This window comes from Agelaius phoeniceus, chromosome 13, assembly GCF_051311805.1.
Source record: "Agelaius phoeniceus isolate bAgePho1 chromosome 13, bAgePho1.hap1, whole genome shotgun sequence".
Lineage (NCBI taxonomy): Eukaryota > Metazoa > Chordata > Aves > Passeriformes > Icteridae > Agelaius > Agelaius phoeniceus.
Genome location: NC_135277.1, coordinates 9,489,394 through 9,509,485, shown reverse-complemented (window position 1 = coordinate 9,509,485; position 20,092 = coordinate 9,489,394). Strand labels below are relative to the sequence as shown.

Below are 20,092 nucleotides of genomic sequence, written 5' to 3'. Positions count from 1 at the left end.
GAGGTGGCATTCCTGGGTAACAGTTAAAGGAATTCGTATACACAATTTCTCTTTTACATATGAGAGAGAAAAAGGTTTCTTACTGTAGTGGCAGTTAGTCAATTAACTGAGGCTTAAACTAATGCAATAAATTTGCTTTATATATTCTTTTTTTTATGAGAAGTGGCAAAGTTATCCAGTAGTAGACATTAATCTTCATGATGAGACAGCAGGGATCTGGCAAGTTATATCCATCTTCCTGTAAAGTATTTGATAGTAAAAGTCCTTGTCTTCAGTTACCTCGTTTTGTTCCTCCAAATAAACCAGTTTGCAATAATTCATTGACCACAATAATACCCACTAAATACTTTTATAAGAACAGCTAGGAAATCTGAGGGGAAAAAAAAACCCAGTTGAATTTTATCCAGTCAGTGAATCTTAATCAGATTTTTCAAAGGCTGATCATTGCCATTTGTGATCCAGTTGGTCTGTGGAGTATTGCCATATTTAACATCTGTGTCACATCATGCCTTTCCTGTTGCCTCATTGATCAACAGACAACATGTGATGTTTCCCAGATGTTCAAACACGGCAGATCCCAAAAGACCTATTAAATTACACTGAAAGCAAAACAACATCTATGTTGTAGAAGTTTTGTTGAATTCAGGTATGCCTGAATATTCACAAACTTGCTACAAGATACTTACTGATATTCAAATTGCTTTTACAAATCAATCCAACTCTGAAATGTCCACATTGTGTATTATATAAGGACTCCGTGTCACAGAGTTGATAAAATTTTCTGTTCTGCAATATAAACCAAGTTAAAATAGAATTAAGCATCTACTTACACATGGAAAAGATAAACCACTGGATTTTTTACTTCATTTTACTATTTGTCTCCTCTCACTACAGGCAATCTGTGTCCTTGCAGATTTTTACTCAGATTTATTGATGATTATATATTCTTTTCTCAGATAAAACTGAATAAATAATGATTTTTTTAAAGCTTGTGCATTGCATTCTCTAAGCAAGGCAAGGCAGTTGTGTTGTTGTTCAGTGTGGCCTTTTTCCACTCAAAAACATAATTATAAAGATCAAGACTTACTAAGATGTTACTTAAACCTTTTTTCTGTACCTGGATGACAGTGACATGAAATTCTAGATGGGATTTCAGACAGCAAATGTGATCCAGCTTACACCAGCATGGTACAACATTTTGCTTTGAAACAGAATGATACCGTACTTTATGATACAGTAACTTTAACATTACTATGAATATCCTTCACACCTTTCTGAAGCTAGTGCTACTCTTCTAGCAACATTTCAACTTCATATTTTGTGCTGGCATTTTCAGCCATGAGAGTCTTAGCATTTTCTGATGAACACAGGCACCTCTGTGCAGAAAATCAGTACCTTTATTTTGTCACCTGCGAATCAGCAGCACAGAGAACTCAGGTGTGATCTGTTTAAATCAAAGCAACATTTCTCCGCATTACTACAATGACTCATCAAAAGTTTATTTTGCCTTACTCTTTAATAAGAAGGAACATAGCTACTCTAAAAAGGCCACCTCAAAGAGAGATGTTCTTCCTGTGCTTATTGGTTATACCATCAACATTTGTTTTTCTCTTAAATCAAATAGGTTCTACAATAGATAAATACAATTTTTTCTTCCTCGGAAAAGAGGTTAAGAAATTTCAGCTCAGAAATGGCCACATATTCATTTTTGGTATTCTCCAATAGAAAAAAAAGCTGTTTTTTTTTTTTCTGGTGTATTTGTTACCTTGCTGTGCCTCCACGCAGCAGCTGCCCCTGGACCCCCGCGCTCGGTTCTGCTGCCGTGCTCAGCCCGCGGCTCCCACGGCTGCCCTGGAGCAGCCCCACGCAGGGATCTGCTCTGGGGGCTGCAGGCCCTGCAGGCATCACTTCCACAGAGGATTGAGCAGCCAGAGCAGCTGCTCGTGGGAAGTAATGCTGCTGCTGCACTGACTACAATGAGACTCGAAGTTTAAATGGTGTTTTTTCCGATTTGGTCAGAAAAAGGAAATGTTTCCATTTAGGGCAATAGACTTATTCAAAAGAAAACATCTTACAATGGTTTGTCAAGTTGAAAACTGCAAGTGAGGAGGAAATAAAAATGCTCTGTGTATCCTGGATTAGTAATACTCCAGTATTTTCAGGTTTGTCTCCACTGTGGAGTAACTTTGGACAGTCACATCTTTATTTCAATGTAGACACATAAATAATTTTTGGTGAGCAGCCTAGTGTTGTCTGGGAGCACTGAGTGCCCAGGTACATGTTAATTACAAAACCTTTTTTGTTTTAGTGATACCTGGAACAACATAGGCACCTAAAAGTTACAAGATCTCCATGTTGGAGCTGTCCAGGAGTCCATCCACATGATATAATTTGCAAGATTAGAACTGCTAATTTTTAGAAAATTCAGAATGATAGAGCTCCATACACAAAAAAGGAGATTGTTGAGTTTTTAAAATTAGATTATCTACTTATAGTCAGACTGTACAGATATGTGACTTAAAAAAAAATGCTGTCTAGATTTTCAACTCACCTGAATTGTTTATATGTCTTTTTAAAATAAACACATAATTAGAACCATCTTTATTATTTAATGGCATAAGACCTAACAAACTTTTGTTTTGTTATTGACACTTGCAGAACAACAGCCAGAGACTTAGCAAAGTGAGGACAGAAGGTATGTGCAGTATCATGGAGAAGCATGTGGAATACAAACACAGGAAGGAGACAAGAAAAGCAAAGATCTGCATAATGGTAAAGCAACACATATGGAAAGTCAGCTTGAGAAGAACAGTCACATATGCCAAAAATAATTCACTAGCTACATTTAGCTAGAAGATCTGGGGAGCAAACATAAGCATCCTAAACAGAGTGTCTGCTGGCCCTAGGGTCACATATTCCTGCTCTAACTGCCAGCAGTGTCCCTTTGGAATGAGGAGCTTTCCAAATGCTGGCCAGTGCTGGCTGTGGAAGGAAAACTGTCTGTTCTTTTCCGTTTCTCATGATTTCTTATGAAATGTATACTGCAATGTAAAGCCCTTTCAGAAATACCTGAGCCAGTTGATCTGTGCAGAATGTGCTGATCTGCAGAATTGCTTGGTTGTGTTCTAGAAACAAAAATGTAGTGTTGGCCTGCTCCTGCTCATGAACACATCTTTGTGTGACCAATTCTTTTTGTTTAATTATAAATAATTATTTCATTTAACTATATAGAAAGGCTGCTAAAACAGCCATATGAGATGTCCTTACCATCCTGGGCATATTTTGCAGAAGGATTTTCTTCTGTTCTTATTATTGGGGTCATTTGCTGTTGGCAATGCTTTCACAGTGTCAGCTCCTAGGTTTGTTGTGTGACATCAAACATAATGAAATGGATGACATTTGGGACTGATTTCACCAAGTGTTCTAGTCCTTTGGATTTCACTCTGGAACACTGTATTTTATATTACTTCATTTACTTGGGTCAAAACTTAAGAATCAGTGTCAATTGAGTTTAGTAATCCCCTCTATTTTCTAGAATTGTCAAACTAGGTGAATCTGAGCCTGCTTTGCTTTGAAGGCTTTCTACAAGTTTGCTCTTGTAGAGTGGGTTATTGGCCACTGTGGATTATTGGCCAACTGCTCTTTCAAATGGCATCATTTTCCTAGAGGATCTTTATTTCCAAATGTTGTTTTCTAAACAATAATTTTTTCAAATATGCCCTCTTCCTGTGACCAAAACCACAGCCTATTGCCACAATTTTGATGACTAACAGGAAAACTAACCAGGTAATCTGCACTGTCATTACATACAGATAATCCTTACAGACCATTTATGGATATCACACCATGTTTGAGAGTCTTGCTCACTGTTGTTTGTAGTTGCTCCTGCTCTGGATCAGGTGAGTACCTCCAAAGTCTCCTTCTAATGCCTTGTGTTGAAATGTATTGCATTATAAGCTGATGCACAGTAATTTATCTTTTCCTTAAGGCCTAAATATATTAAAAAAACCAAACTTTAATAATGTAGTCAGCATGGCCCAGAATCAAATACAATAGAATTTCATTGCAAACTCATCTTTCCTCCTCATCTTTCCTCATCTTTTTTGAAGTTTTCTTTTATGGCAGTAACCACCAAAGACCCAGACTATATTTCAATGACAGTTTTCATTATTTTTAAGAGACATTCAAATGAATGTGAATGTAGTTGGCTTCAAATTCCAAGTAAATTCAAACGCTAAGATGCCTCTAGATAATTTAAAAAATACTTCTAGTTTTCATTTTACTGGAAACCTAATACTTAGTGGGGCTGCTACTGCAACTTCAGCTGTTACAAGTAAGATGATTTGTTCATTGAAAACCAAACACCTATAAGATTGTTTATCATATCTTTAGATTTGAGTTTCTGATTACAGTGTTTTCCCCATAGTATTAACTGCACTGAAATGCAAGTGAATTATAAATTTAACCTTTTATTCAAGACTCTACCTTGTTTGAATTTCACAGGACCAATTTTCAAGCACAGTTCTCCCATGTGAGCAGGCAGTGAATATTTTCTAGTCACTACCTTGATCTGAGCCCAGTTAGGACTTCTCAGTTTGTGCAAATTCCATTGTCCATTTTAGCACACCTGATTCAGTAACATGTTGGAGCCATTATGAATTCCTCTCATGCACTTTAATGTTTCCTGAGTAGTGGAAGTGTAATTGTTGTTTGAATAGCCAGACATCTTTTGCCCTGAAGGCCCCCTCTGTGAAGCATTTTTCACTCTGCCCTTTTTGTGCTATGCCCTAGCCTGTCTTGTACTTATAACAACTTTAATATAAGCTTTTTTTCTGTCATATCAGCATTTATCTGAACCACTCCCCAAATTTTTTTCTAGCATTTCTCTCATTTTATAGACTAAACCACTAACTTTGCATAAAACTTAAGGATTTTCACCCAGCAAATTACAACCCCTTTTTTTCCATGAGATATAACTATGTGATTACAGGAGCCTTCCAGACATTCTTTAGGCACTATGTCTTGCTGGCTACGAGCTATAGGTTTTACTTGTATCTGAACTGAATACCAGTGTCTTTCAGGGTGCCACCACCAAGTCATCAGTACCTGGACTACACAAGTTGGCTCATTAATTAGGTTTTCATCATGTCTGTATCACTGAGCAATTAGGCTATGAAGTGAAATTCCCACAGGGCATTTCCCACTTGCAAATTCTTATACTCCTTCAGCAGAGACAACATGGCTGCTATCCTTAGGCTACAAGCAGGATTTAAAATAAAAAAAAGAAGTTGTAGACATACAGCCTTACTAAAGTTCTTTGTCTAATCCAATTTTACAGCTAACACCCACAGCAGCTCCATAATCCATTCATTCCCCTCCACAGTGATTTATTTCAAACTCCCTCCTTTGCTCTGGTCCAGCCGTTCCTAAAGCTGAAGATTAACCAAAGCTGCCTTGTCTCCCTAATTCCATAGTACAGTAAGAGCTTGATTTAATTCCTTTTGTGGAGCTCAAATATCCTAGTTTGGGCCTTATTTCCTACAAACGTGTAGGAAACGTGTCTACAAACGTGTCACTAATTTAAGCCATAACTAATTTGGCTCTGACAGTTAACATCTTGCTGCCAGTTTCAATTAGGGAGGAAAAACAACTGCTGAAATCAGGTGTCTGTGGTGTAATCATGTTTGCTTGTAAGGAGGCCAAAATGCTCTTTCCCTAGACACAGGTGGCACCAGATAACATGGTGATGGCAGGCTTCTTTCAAACATTACCTAATCCCTGAAGGACTTCACCTAACAGTTTGTCTTCCAGAGCAAATGTTCATTGGTGCTCTTCTCTTTGCTTTCTCTTCTGCCTCTCCTCTACAGAGAGTCCTTTGTCAAGTAACAGCCAAATCCTTAACTCATAAATGTGTTGTCTTTACACTTTGTTTCTTAGTGGTATAATAATTTTTTCTAAGAAGTAGGAACAGTGATTCCTTTCTCCCAAATTACAGTGTGACAACCAGTATGAAAGTTCCTGTATTTTTTCTTCTTTGCTGTTCTAAAGAAGTAACACTAACATACTCTGAATGTTTTTCTCTCCCAACCCTATCAAAATGCAGTGAGCATGACAGTGAGTAACAGAGAGCCCTGCTGCAGCCAGCAAAGCTTATCTCTGAACTGCTCCCCAGGTCCCTGCATAAGTTTCAGCTGAATCTGAACTCCCAAGTATCCTTACAGCCAGGATCAAGCAGCATTATCACAGAACTTATCTTCCCCAGAATCTGAGCATCGCTTGGAATTGCTCTACCATGAAGGCAGAACCACATCTCTAATTTATATCAGCACATTCCTGATACACAGTCATATTTCAGTGTATAATCAGTAAATCCCTCATATAACAACCAACCAAACAACTAAAACATCTTTTCAGCAGAGCTTTTTCTAGTCTATCTGCTCTTCTGAGTGAGAGACTGTGCCCTTTGGAACCCTGAGCAGCATCACTGCAGGTATGGAGCCACACTACCAAGTGGATTTTTTCTGGTGCACAGCATCAGCCAGGTGTGTTCAGGGGTGCTGCAAGAGCTGTCATGTTTTGAGAGCTATAATTAAATTGCCACCTACAATAATGGACCTGAGGATAATGAGCTCAGACACAGATGCTACATTGAACCACAAGAAATGAGACAGACCCATAAAGAGACATTTTCAGCCTTATTAGAAATAAGACAGATGAAACCAGGCAGCTGACTGGCCTTTTGTTGCCGGGGTGGTGCTCCCCGCTGGAGGGATGCTCTGTGGGTGCCCTGTGGGTACTCCCCGCAGGAGGGATTTCCTGTGGATGCACTGTGGGTGCCCTGCGGGTGCTCCCCGCGGGAGGGATGCCCTGTGGATGCACTGTGGATGCCCTGTGGATGCTCCCCGCTAGAGGGATGCTCTTTGGATGCCCCGTGGATGCTCCCCGCTAGAGGGATGCTCTGTGGATGCCCCGTGGATGCCCCGTGGGTGCTCCCCGCTGGCGGGATGCTCAGTGGATGCCCTGTGGGTGCTACCCGCTGGCGGGATGGTCTGTGGATGCCCTGTGGGTGCTCCCCGGTGGAGGGATGCTCTGTGGATGCCCTGTGAGTGCTCCCCGCTGGAGGGATGCTCTGTGGATGCCCCGTGGATGCCCCGTGGGTGCTCCCCGCTGGCGGGATGCTCTGTGGATGCTCTGTGGATGCCCTGTGGGTGCTCCCCGCCGCCGCCGTCCCCTCGCAGCCCCCGCCCGGCTCCCGCCGCTGTCTCCATGCGACAGCGCAGCGTGGGCGTCTCCCAGCGTTTCATTTGCATATCTCGGCGAGCAGCCAATAGACGGGCGGCGTTGCCGCCACATTTGCATGTGGCCGGGCGGTGGCCAATGGGGCGGCGGCGGCCGGGCGCGCGGAGGGCGATGCTCCCGGCGGCGCGCGGGCGGCGCAGCGCGAGGCCGGGCCGGGCGCGGGGACCTGCCGGGCGCGGGCGGCCCTGGGCCCGGGCGGCCGCGGGGCAGCGGCGGCGGGACCATGTCGGTGGCGGGGCTCAAGAAGCAGTTCCACAAAGCCAGCCAGGTACGGGGGCCGCGGCGGGGCCGGCCGGGCTTTGCTGGTGATGGGCGGCTCGCCCAGCGCCCGCTCCCGCACGGGCGGCGGGTCCCCCCTCCGTCTGTGGCAGCATCACGCCGGCACCCCGGGGAGTGTTTCCCTCAGCGTTACCTCCGCGTCCTGCGCCTGTGGCTTTGCCTGTCAGCTCTCTGTGCGGTTCTCACAGCAGAAGGTTGCCCCTTCCATTCTTTTGCTTGGGGCTTCAGGTCTTTCCTTTAGTTAATAATATTTGTTATTTAGTCGTGGGTTCGTGTTCGTGTTTTGAGGCCTCAGTTAAAGCTACAGCGTGTATGGGAGCAGCTTTCCCCTAAAGAGTTCATTGTTTTGATCTGCCACGAATGGCTGGTTGTTATCCTACCTGGAATGCCGTGTGTTTGTCCTGTAGAGGGTATCAGATGTTTCTAGAGTTTTCCCTTCTTTTCTAGATCCTGTACTCTTCTCTAGAGTGAATCATCTTCTTCTAACCCCTTTATCTCTTTTCTCTTTTCTATGTGCTTTGCTTTAATAGTTTAGCTGGTTTCTTTTAAGAGAGAAGCACCTTTCTGCCAAGCAGGAAGCCTGGTTGAATTCCATGGCAGGATGGTGCCAGTGCCAAACCCTGCATTGATGCGGGGGCTTTAGGATGTGCCTGCAGTGGGATTCTTCCACTGAAGGTGTTTGGAAGTCTCAGCTGCTTTGCTTGCTCATTCCAAGTCAAAGAGATCTGTAATTCTGCTGGCTGTCATTAATGTTAATGGTAATATCGAAATTAGTGTCTGTGACCTGTTCAGTGCAATCTGACAGCTGCTCTTCTCTTGGTGAGAGTGAGGAAAATAAAGGTTCTTTGAGTGCTTGGCTGTTGTCTTTCTAGGTCTTCCTTGAGCTATGTGGCTTGTCAGCAACCCAAGTGCAGAATCTGCACTTTGTTTGGATACAGAGATGATAAATATTTGTATCTAATGTTTCAGTAGCGTGCTCTCTTTCATGAAATGTACTGATCCTGAAAAATGTTGTGAATTGTTATCTTTTAGTTAACTTTCACTGTTCCTTTGAGAAAATGCTCGATCTGTACAGTAAACAAATCCAAGGACAATTTATTAAAGATTTTGGCTTGTTTTGCATCTGATATGCTGGTAAGTGATGCAGCCTTTGCTGTAGTGAGTTTGCAACTCAGGAAGCAGATGATACATAACTGAGGAAGTTTGAGAGGTAACCACAGCAAGAGCCCTCTTGTCTAGCAACTGGTACAGTGCAGGTTACTTAATCCTGCTCAGATGTCAGGCAAACAAACAAACAAAAGGATGGGTGGGATCTGATAAAGGTAGGAATAATGGCAGAAAGGAGCTGTAGAATATATTGAATTGGACTGCATTTATTGGAAAGTTGCAGTATGGCTTCCAATATTCCATACTGTAAGGAACTGCAATGCATAACTCATAAGAATATTCTTCTTGTCAGGGTGGGTCAAAGGTAAAATTTCAACTTATTTTCAAATGCAAGAAATTTTAAATCAGTTGATGGAAGAAGTCTGTCACTTTTAGGAAATTCAAGTTCAAGAATAAGATACTGTTTGGTTTTTTGGTTTTTTGTACATAAGGTAACAGAAGACCCTTCTTAAAAGCTCATTCTGTAAGAATTCAGATAAGATGTTGGGGAAAATAACAGAAGAAATAGCATGTATATGTAGTGGATCAAACCAGCCATGTTTGAACAATGAAACTGCTTATCTCAGGCACACAGAGGCTCAGTCATGCCCAGATGCATAAAGTTTTTGAACTAACAAAAATAAGGTGGGACATGAAAAATGGCAATATTGGGATTCCATCTTTCAGAAGAATTCTTTTACAAAATGCTAAAGCAAGAAAATGCAGAGCATGAGAGGTATTTCTCCACAGAAGATTTGTTAAATTTCCAAGTACTGTGGGATCACTTAAGGAGACAGAGACCTTTGTGTATTGAGTGGATGAAAGATGCCAGTGGTAACTGTTAACAGCAGAGACAGGCATTGCTTGGGGAAAGAATGAAATTAATTCCTTTAGTGTTCCCAAAGGAGAATGGGGGCAGATGACAAAAACTGGCAAATGTCCCAGAGGACATTGAGGAATACTGGAGGGAATGAGACTACTGTCAGGACATGTGATTAAGGAATAAGAATAATATTTGAAAGCTGACAGAACCTAAGGACAAAAAATCTGAAGGCTGAAGTAAGTGTATTAAGACAGCCTGTTTTTAACAGTTCATTCAGAAATGTGACTAAATATCAAAAATGGCAAGATACATATATACTATTTCCATGCTGAAGTAGACTTCTGTTCAATGAAAATAAATGACAATTCTAAATGAAATACATAGTAGTATAGATACATAGTTATAAAAGTATTAGATAGAATAAATGGAATTATTCTAAACTCTGCTTGCTCTTACTGAACCACTGAACTTTTTTGCAAAAAACTGCATTTCAGTTTTGTGCTTGTAAAAAGCCTGTATATGTACAGCTTTTGCTGACTAGTGGTGACCACCTTTGTGTGTAGGCTTAAATTCTAAGTGCAGGAGTCCAGGAAAACAAAAATTACTTATGATTTGATACACACAGTTGAGGTTTTGGGATGTTTGTCTGATGCTTGTCAGTTTGGTTTGTCTGAAGTTACACTAAAGTAAATGAGTGTTTCCTTTATGAAAGGTCAGCAGCTAACTTTTTATGGTTACTAATGCACTTGCCAAATTCAGGCATCACAAGCCATTGCAAACTTGGCTGGTGTAGTAAAAATCACCGTGGGTCTGTCTGTTTGTAATCCAGTAATTCACAGGAAGTGTTTGGGTGGTTTTCCCCTAGAATTTTTTACCCAATTGTTTTTATTTTCCACTGAAAATTGCATGTTTGGTTTTCTAGAAGTGTCAGGCAGTGGGATCTAGAAGACAGCTCTTGTGTTACACATCTAACACAAGATGAGTAGAGTTTGAGCTGTTTTTCTGTACATTCAGTAGATAAAGCTGCAGTGCTACTCCATTATCTGTCCCCTAATGATTGCTTCCCCTGGTGTCATGGCATGGATAGACCTGAAGCTGGGATGTATCTCAAAGTTTCTGTGTCTGTTATGGAGTGATAACACCCTTCATGTTATTAGAATTTTCTTTACTATGCTTTCTACTTAGGTTATAAGTTTAAATTGAAGTTCTTTAATTGAAAATGATCTGCAATGAGGATCTCTTCCATTCTTTCCATTAAATATCAGTGATGATTCCTTGAGTATAACTCATTTAACTCATGAAATACCAAGCAGAACCTGTGAAGTGTCTTACCACCTCTCACTGGCTGATAAGCAGGGCAGGCTGTTTCTCAGGCCTGATTAATTCATGTGCAACTCCCATAAAATTCAACTTTTTTTTTTAAATATATTTTTTAAATTAAGTTTTGTGGAGTTTTGTTTGCAGTGAGAGTTTGTGTCCTGTTGCTTTCAGCCCCTGCCAGATCAGATCTGTTTTCCTGTTTTCAGTTTGAAAGCTTTTGATGTAGGTGTGTGTCTCTGCCTGCTGCTTCTGCAGGCCTGGCTCTCTGTGCATGTATGTGGGATAACCCAGGTGGTGGGAGGCCTGCATCTTCTGGTGTGTGCTGGGAGTATTTTTAGAGCTTAGAAAAGCAAGAAGCACAGAGAATGAATAAGAAAGCCTTAATAGGTGTCAGATTAATTTCTAATTTCTTCTGTGCTCTAAAACCAGGCTAGGATCTCTCTGTAATGATTTGTGATTTTTCAAAGTGCTTGGAGGCTGGTGAGCTCAAAACCTCCCTCCCTTAGGGTGTTTTGAAAGCTCAGTCCTGATACTGCCATAGGAAATCTGTTGATTTTCAATTCACACTTTAAAAAAAATATTTTTTAAATTGTAGCTGAAAGCTGTGTATAGAAGCACTTTCACTTTCAACAACTTATTCATGTAATATTTCTTAGGCTTAGGTTCTTAGAGATAGTGGAAAGTAATGCTTTTCTGAGAAAAGAAACACATCTGCCAATATTCACAATTATTGTCTTCTTTGTAATGTGGTCATCAGCAGCTACTGTAGCCTCTGCAGGCTGGGTCCTTAAACCTTATCCCATTGTCAGTGAAGGAAGAGAAGCTCCAAGAGAGTGTGAGCCAGGAGCTGGTTCTGTTTTCTACAGACAGAGCCTAAGGGGAAGCAGATTTTCTAACCAAAACAATCAAAATTTTCAACCTAGTGTAATAAATATATAAGTAATATGCTCTGTGTTTTAATTTCTTAGGTATCCTGAATGGCATTTGTCTTTTCAAGTGCTGCAATTTTTTTAGCAATTTTTAAATGGCCTTTTTCTGTTTTTTAATATTTTTTAAACTTTCAGCTGTCACCAACAGTTGCAGGGATGCTGCTTCATATATCCCAGATTTCTGCTTTTTCTCCATTGATTTGTGTGGCATTTTGATCCCATCTGTTGGAGTGAAAACCAGATCAACCAAGACCACCTTGTTCCCCAGACAGAATAAGTTGTGTGATTGGATTTTGTTGTTAGATTATTAGGGGTGGTGGTGGTGTTTTTTGGTGATTTTATTTTCTTGTTCTCTTGACTATTTTTCTTTTCTGTTATGCTCTAGATACTAGCCTAGACGTAATATTTAAGCCTCTTTTAAGGTCCATGTTGACATTGAGTTAATACACAAAAAACTTCAATTACACAAGGGCTCGATAGCAAAGGAAATATTTTGGTAAACTGTATACAAGGAGAACTTGGACTTGACAGTGAGATGTGAAGAGAAACTTTATTGCCTACATCTAGTTATATTTATTTCCTAGGGCTATAAGCTGTTATCATACAGTGTGTTAGAGATACTGTCCTTTCACAGTCAGTGTGAATTGGGAACGATAAATCCATGACAGTAGTGCAGAGAAAGCTTCTGTCCTGTTCCTAGTTTTTATTAGATAGTTGGATTTACTTTTCTTCAAATCTTACAGAATTGTGGAAGGAGGACAGTGGTGAAAAGGACAAAAGAATTTAGTTTCTTGTCTGATATGTTTTTAAATGAATAACTGTACTTCTGCAGTTATATTTATCAGCTGCTAAGGTGGCCTGGCAGTAAGGCAGAAGTGTAGCAAAAAGAAGCTGTGAGTGCTTCAGTTAGCACAGTCCAAGTTAGCAGAAGGTGAGGTCATGTGCTCTGCAGCCTTTAACAATGCAGCTCCCACAGCCTGCAAGAGGGGATCATAATGCAGTAACTCAGAAACTTAGCAGAGATGCAGCTGCTATTTGGAAGGAGGTTATTTATATTTTACCCATAAAATATTTATATATTAAAGTCTGAATGGCATTGAAAAAGAATAGAGAGTGGCATAATAGAGTGGGAGCTGAACTTTCTCCTTGAATTCATCTCCTTTTATAGCTTGGCTTTGCTGTAGAGTTTTGCACAGGCATCCTGAAAGTTGGAGTGAGAGCTGGCACTCCATGCCAGGCTCCTGCTGCTGCCTGAGTCACTGCGGCACATGCTGGGTAATCCATTGCAGTGCAGGCTCCTGAGAATCCTGCAATGCTGAGAAACAAACAGCCAAGGCAAGGCCAGCAGCAGCACTCACTGGCATTTTCTCCAGCAGCACTTGGAGTTACGTGGAGTTGCAGTGCACCTGCACTTTCTGTAAACACACATGGAAATAAAATATAAAATGCATCCCGTTCTTCATAGCTTCTGTAAAAAGTATATAAACCCCAGACTTGCTCTTATAATGATAATATTAAGGACAAAGTGCTTCTGTTTATGTTAATGCCACTTTCACCCCAGTTTATTGCCATAGTCTAATTCTATATTGTGCTGAGTTCTCATTGTTGGTCTCTTTTCTGTTCATGGAGAGGAAGGCACTGCTGGAGTTTTATGGCTGGTTGAGAATTGAACCTGTAGGTTTTAACAATGCTTTTCAGAAGTCCACTTAGAAAAGAGCCATTCAAATATCAGGTTACACCTTCTATTCGATTTTCTAGAGCCCTAGTGTCCTTTCACTGTGTACATGTTTCTGTTATCAGAGTTACTAAGAGGTTTATGCATTGGTGGGAGAATATCCCAGTTAATTTCCTGCAACATCTCAGATAGCAGCAGCTGTGCACGTGAAACACAAAAATAACTTGGCCTTACATACTTGCTATTCAAAGGACAATGCCAAGCCTCTGAGGAGAATCAATTCTGTTTCCTTACCATCCTAATTAAGGTGCATTTTTGATACTGTACTTGAGTTTAATGAACCGTAATGACTACAGTGAAATTAGTCTGGTTAACAACTGAACATGACTTAAGAAAGCCAGGACTCAAAGGAAATCAAGGGGTTCTAAAATTCTGTTTTCTATGTTTGCAGTCAGGTTACAGATCTAAGGTAAAAAAGTAGAGAAGGTATTTTTAAATGTTTTTCTTAACAAAGGGGGAAAATATATATATAAAAACCAGTGGTAATGGTCCTAGGTAGTAACAGCCCCTTTATTCCCTTGTGAGTGTTTTGCAAAGGCTGGTAGGTCTTACTGTTCTCATTCTTTTCCTTACAGTTGCCAATAAATATGGTACAAGAAAGTGACATGAGTTCAAGGATAAGGAGCTGGTCAGTGGTAGATCCAAAAGTAGATTTTGTGCTTCTAGACTATAGATGCATTGTCCAGTCACTGTGTTTAAAAAAATAATTGTTTTTAAAAGTGATTTTGCATATGTATTGATAAATGCAAAATGTAGATATGGGTTTGGTTTAATGTTTCCATATAAATGTGATGTAATTTCACTGACTGAAAGTTTGGCAAGGCTGAACATGATATTTTCAACTACCTTTACTGTATTTAGTACCCTCTGGAATGGGCAAGCCCCTTGCTACCCTTGGGCAAGCAATCTTTTCGAAGCTGGGATTTTTGGGTGATGGTATCCCCTCAGCAGAGAATGTGTGTGTGGTGTGAAATGTACTAAGTGCCATAAACAAAATGTTGGATTGGGAGTCACAAAGTCAGTGTTTTGATTCAAAATTATGATTTGCCTTTTGCCATCCTGTTTATAGAGCTAGAAGGTGAAATTTGGTGTGTGTGCCATCTGTATGGTCAGAGAACACACAAACACGGGAACACTTTGTCTTTCTTCCCTGCAGAGCATGTAGCACCTGCCAGCTTGGCATCTGGGTCACAAGAGATGTGTGCAGGGAGAGGGGGGAAAGAGACCCATTAAATGAGGAAATTGACCTTTCATCAACTCAGAACCAGCAGTTCCAGTCTCCTCTTGTGAAATTTCTTCCAAAGAAAATAATATTTTTAAAGATGTTAGGATGAATTCTGTGTTTGGTGTGATCTGCTTGGATGACTGACTGCCTGAGGCACTGGAACATAGCAGCTGTTACTTACCTTTAAGATTAACTGTTTATCATTTTATGGATTTGGCTTCTGAATAATCCCTACTTGCTTTTTTTTCCTGTACATTTTAGTAACTATGTAGGATCCAAAGGGCCATATCTACTGCTTTGTTTTGTCTGGAGAATGCAAGAATCATGGCATTTTCATTGTGAGTTTGATGATTAAGAGTTTCCCTTCAGTGATCTGTTCAGCTGTGGTTAAAGGTTTCTGTTTCATGGGACTTGGCTGTTTTGCTACTGATGGATGTGCTGCCTTTTCTGTAGGAATTTCTTGCTGCAAAGCCATGTGCCCCCCCAGGGGAGGACAGAGCCTTTTGACCTCATTGGCACTGGAGCTTTATAGCTCATTGGGGAATTCTGCAGGGGTCTGTGTTCTGTGTGTAAATTATACTTGGAAATTATTTCAGTTTTCTCTGTCATTTGTTTAATTTGATAACAGTGGAGGTCAGTTCTGTGGGAGTGCTGAGGGAAGCTCTTTTCTGTCCCATGGATGAAGTCAGTGGTGCATTTCTGCAGTGCTGCTCTTACTACTAGAAAGAACTGTGCCTTGAGGAGGTTCAGGACAGTGTGTGTCTTTCTTAGAAATGGAGCTGAGGAGCCCTATTATCCCCAATTACACTCAAGTTTGGGGTGTTGTGTGTACCAATGTCTTGCTGCCTAAAACCACTGGCAGGTTTTGAAACAGAGTTACGAAAATAAGGCAAACACATACAGTGACTTCCTTTCCAAACTAGTCATGGTGAACAAACTGATGAAGCAATGGTTGAGGGGGTTTTATCTTCACTTTTCACTGTGATACATGGAGGTTTTCTATTAAGTGAATGAAAAGGAGCATGGATTATTGCAAACTTTCTGATACAAGAAAGTGCTTGAGACTTGTGTGTTCCATTTAGGTTTCCCAACTCATGATGAGCATAGGTTGCATTAGCAAAGAGTAAGATAATCTTAAGTTCTTTCTTTTTTTCCCATGGGTAGTGCTTCTAAGGGCCTCCATGGATCCTTGCTCAGTCAGCAGTGCTGCAAGGAGCACATTGATGGACTTTTCAAAATATTTGAGGAATGAGACTTTTTAAGACCATTAAAAATTCAGTTGCATTTGTAGCAGACCCAGGAACTGGAAGTACATTGCTTCACAATGCTCTGATGCTGGATATGAACTTAGGCTTGGGAAAACTGTGAACTAAAATGCCTTTAAAAAAAAATCAAACAAACAAGATACCTGTCAAGAAGCACAGACAATATGCTTGCTGATTCAAAGGGAAGGTGTGCAATCCTTGTACAGCATAACCAGGTAGATTGCCTTGAGTATCAAGTAGTGGGGGCTGACTGTGGCAGAAGAACGTGGGTGTTTCACACTGTGCCAAAAGCACAGGAAGCTACAGGACTGGCAGCTCAGATAAGTAGGAATGATGCCATTTAAATCAAAATAATGTGCAGTAAAAAGTAAGGGTATGAGGAGGAGTTCTCAGTCCATTTTATAGTGATTTAAAATCCACACAGCTTGTCTTAACTGCTAAAACATGTAAGCAGCAGTTTAATAACATTGAAGGACAAATTTCTTACTTGATTATGTGGAATGGGATTCTGTAAGAATTACTGTCTGGGAAGTAGTTTCTGAAAGAGCAATAAACAGATTATTTGTCACTTTTCATGCATAAAATGTAGACTTGCTGATAAACATGCAGATGTGGTGATGAGAAATAGCATGCTAATGTGAGGAGAAGTTAATTCTAAAGCAAATCAACTTAAAATTACCATTTTTGACTGTTGGTGTATCTGGCTGTGTACAGCTTCTGTTGACAGTCTTGTTCTGCTTCCTCTGCACAGCTCTCCTGGGGCTCTGTAGGGAATGATCTTGACCACATTTTTGCTGGTAATGGATTCACTAAAACTGTCACTTTAAGCTATGGCACTGCCAAGGATGTTCTTAGTTTAGATAAATATGTAGTCATATAGTAACTTTTAAACCTAAGTATTTGCAACATATCTTTTAGTGCTAGCAGCCCTTGTACTTTGACAAATTTAAAAATATTTGCCCCAAATACATAAGCTTTGAGCTTAAAGCTTTAAGTCACTATTAAAAATACCCACATCTTGTCTGTGTTGCTTATCCTGTAGTTAGTTTGCACTGGTGCTTAGAACTATTTGCCAAGAAATTGCTAAGACTCAAAAACTGCTTTGGTGTTGAATGTAAGTGAATAGGTGTGACTTCAGCAAAGGTGATGTGAATATATTCTGGCTTTACAGAAACTGAATTAGGTTATCCATGACTTTCTCCTGCTCTTTGACAGGGCTCTCTGACATCAGTTGTGTGTAAGTGATCTTTCTAATCATGCATGTGGGTGTTGAAGATGTGTAAGTGCTTGGTGTCCTAATAAGGTGTCCCAATGTATTCAGCCTTAAAAAAAAAAAATTGAACTTTTAGATCAGCTGATTTGTATTTAAATAGATTTTCAATAAAGCTGTTAAATAAGCAGAAGTCTCTGGTGGTGGAAATGCAGGAGGGCAATTGGGTATTCATGAATTATGCAGTGTAGTTACATGTTTTAAGAAGAAAAAATATTTACATGTTTTAAGGATTTTAATTTCTTGTTCCGCATATGCAGGCTATGATAATTTTGTTGCTTGATCTCTCCTATTTGACAAACTAGGACTTTTTTTTTGTTTAAAATGGTGTAAAAGAAATACCAACAACAGCATGTTACTCTCACAGAAAAATGGTGCAATTGGCTATTCTATAGCAACCCTAACCTAGTCAGACATCATGCAGGACCCAGCTACAGGGTGCCACACTGGGTTATGGTTACAGTAAGGTGTAAAATACTTGTCCAGCTTTACATCCCTGGGTAGGTCTGTGACTCTTGATGTGCTGAAAGCTGACTGGGCCCCCCTGAGTTCAGGCTTGTGCTACCATCAGTGATGTATTTAGTGGGAGCCATCTTCCTGAAGGAGCTAGGTAGTTTAACCTGAGAAAAGAGTGAAGGATCCAGTTTTTGGGTTTAATTCCAGGGCATTGTGCTGGAACTGGTCACATAATGTTCTGGGAACATGGAGTGTATTCAGTTCCTCTCAGGAGCTATGAATCAGAGTGGTGCTCTCTTCCAGAACTATGACTGACAATATGCCAACATTCCCTAGAACAAGGCAGAGCATAGATTTTCACTAGACTGGTGGCAATTGCAGCTGTTGTAGGAAGTGAGCAGAAATGAAGAGGTATTGAATGGTGATGTAGAGTGTACTGATTTAGGGCAGAGAGGTCATTAAAGAAGTCAGGCCCCCTCACTGTACACACAGCTTTGCACTGCTTGTGCAGGAACAATGTTTGTGCAGTCATTTTAACTGCTGGATGCTGTCAGGTGCAGCACAAAATTCCATGGCAACTTGCATCACCCTGAACCTAGGCTGTGGTTGCTTTGCTCTACCTTCAGGGTAAGGTCCTGTCCACCTCCTTGAGTCAGCTCTGGGTGCTTGTGTGATCACACACACTGAGCTGCTGGAGGCAGCTTATCCATCTCAAAATCAACCCAGCTCCAGTGTGTGAGCAGCTTTCAGGTGGATTAACCCACTGAAGAGCTCACAGCACACAGGAGTTGCTGCTACCAGTGCAAGGGAAATGGAGGCAATGTCTTGACAGGGATGAAAAGGATTTAGAGAAGGCTAAGCAGCTGTGAGAAAGTGCCTTAATGATTATTAGAATGTTTTGTTCAGAGAGTAGAATAAATTCTGCTTTGTAAGGGATTTTTATCTCGCTGGAGTTCTGAATGATGAGCCCACAAGGAATCTCTGCTACCAGCTCACCCTGGGTTAATGGTGAATGTTGTGATGATGATAATATCTCATGTGAGGGAAAAAAGATCTATCCCTAATCCAGCAAGCCTGGAATCCAAACAGGACAGTTGAGTGGTTTAAGTGAAATGATCAGCCTGGATGTAGGTAAAAGCAATGTTCCTGATGAAAGCAACACCTCAAGCTGCGTGAGATCTGAGAGACTTCAGCCAGGCTTCAGCAAAAGGCTGAGAATGCTGTTGAAGGAGAGATGGACACATTTAAGTGGAGGAAGGAGTGCCTTTATTTCAGCTGAGAGGAGAGTCTGGGGAGGGAAGTTCTGCTCAGCTGGAGTAAGCACTACTGGGGCAAGTGAGGTACAGCAGAGACACAGGTCAGGGTGACATTGTTAAGGGTAGCAAGGGGCAAGATAATCAGTAAAAAATATGGTGTAACTTCTCCTGTTCTCTCAGTACTCTGGGCAAAACAGAATGTTTTAAGGGACTTTTTTCACAATTACTTATTAGCATCTGTAAAAGCAATTTTAAATATAGTCATGAGAGACATCCAATATAAAAACATCTTAAATCACACAGGAGTGAGGAGGAAGAAGATAACATGAAAGGTTCTCATATTACTTGGAAAGGAAGTGTGTAAAGGGGTTATTTAAATCTCTGATTTTAAGGATTTTGTTTTATGGTACAATCTCTCATCTTTGCAGTGGATATATATGAGTAGGTCAAAAAGGAAGCCACACCTTCCTTACAAGCACAGGGAACAGCTTCAGAAAGGGGGATTGTTTTAAGGCCAAATCAGAACGATATAGCTGCCAAGTGAAATTTTGCACTTGGAACCTGTGGAGGGAGGAAGAAGTGTTAATGTGGTAACAGCCAGTGGAATGCACGCAGTGTGTAACTTGTCATTCACAGCTCCAACTCCTCTCCATGCACAGGAAACAGAATGAAATATTGCCCAGTTTTACCTGAAACAAAATGCTGAAAGAGGCAGAAAATGGTTCTGACAAGCACTGAGGTGCTGCTTGTGCTGGTCACCCTGAGGAGGATGGGTCTGTGGGATGCACCCACTAACTCTACTCGTCTGCAGTGCTTGTGCACATTCAGTCGCATTATATTGGCTGGACAAGCAACTGCCAACACAATGAGATGGGAGGCCATAGTTTAGAATAAAAAACCCCAAAATTTACTTTTCAAAGAATGTTTTTTTAATCATGAGTTTGGAACTGAGTGAGAAGACAGTGAAATTAATAAGTGAGGAAGGATAATCACTACAGGTATCTTTTTACAGCCCTTTCATGGCTTTACAGTTCTCCTTTTAGGGTATGTTCACTTTCACAAACAAGATTGCAAACAGATTAGGGAACA

The 20,092-nt window shown here is 40.7% G+C and overlaps 1 protein-coding gene across 1 annotated transcript in view; it reads left to right on the top strand.

The window, feature by feature from the left end:
• The first annotated feature begins 7,400 nt into the window (after nt 1-7,400).
• Nucleotides 7,401-20,092, top strand: part of SH3GL3 (SH3 domain containing GRB2 like 3, endophilin A3) — a 42,433-nt gene continuing 29,741 nt past the window's right edge. Inside the window, exon 1 of the mRNA XM_054641882.2 lies at nt 7,401-7,567. Coding sequence (XP_054497857.1) covers nt 7,523-7,567 — 45 coding nt within the window. The 5' untranslated portion in view covers nt 7,401-7,522. The remainder of the gene's footprint in view (nt 7,568-20,092) is intronic.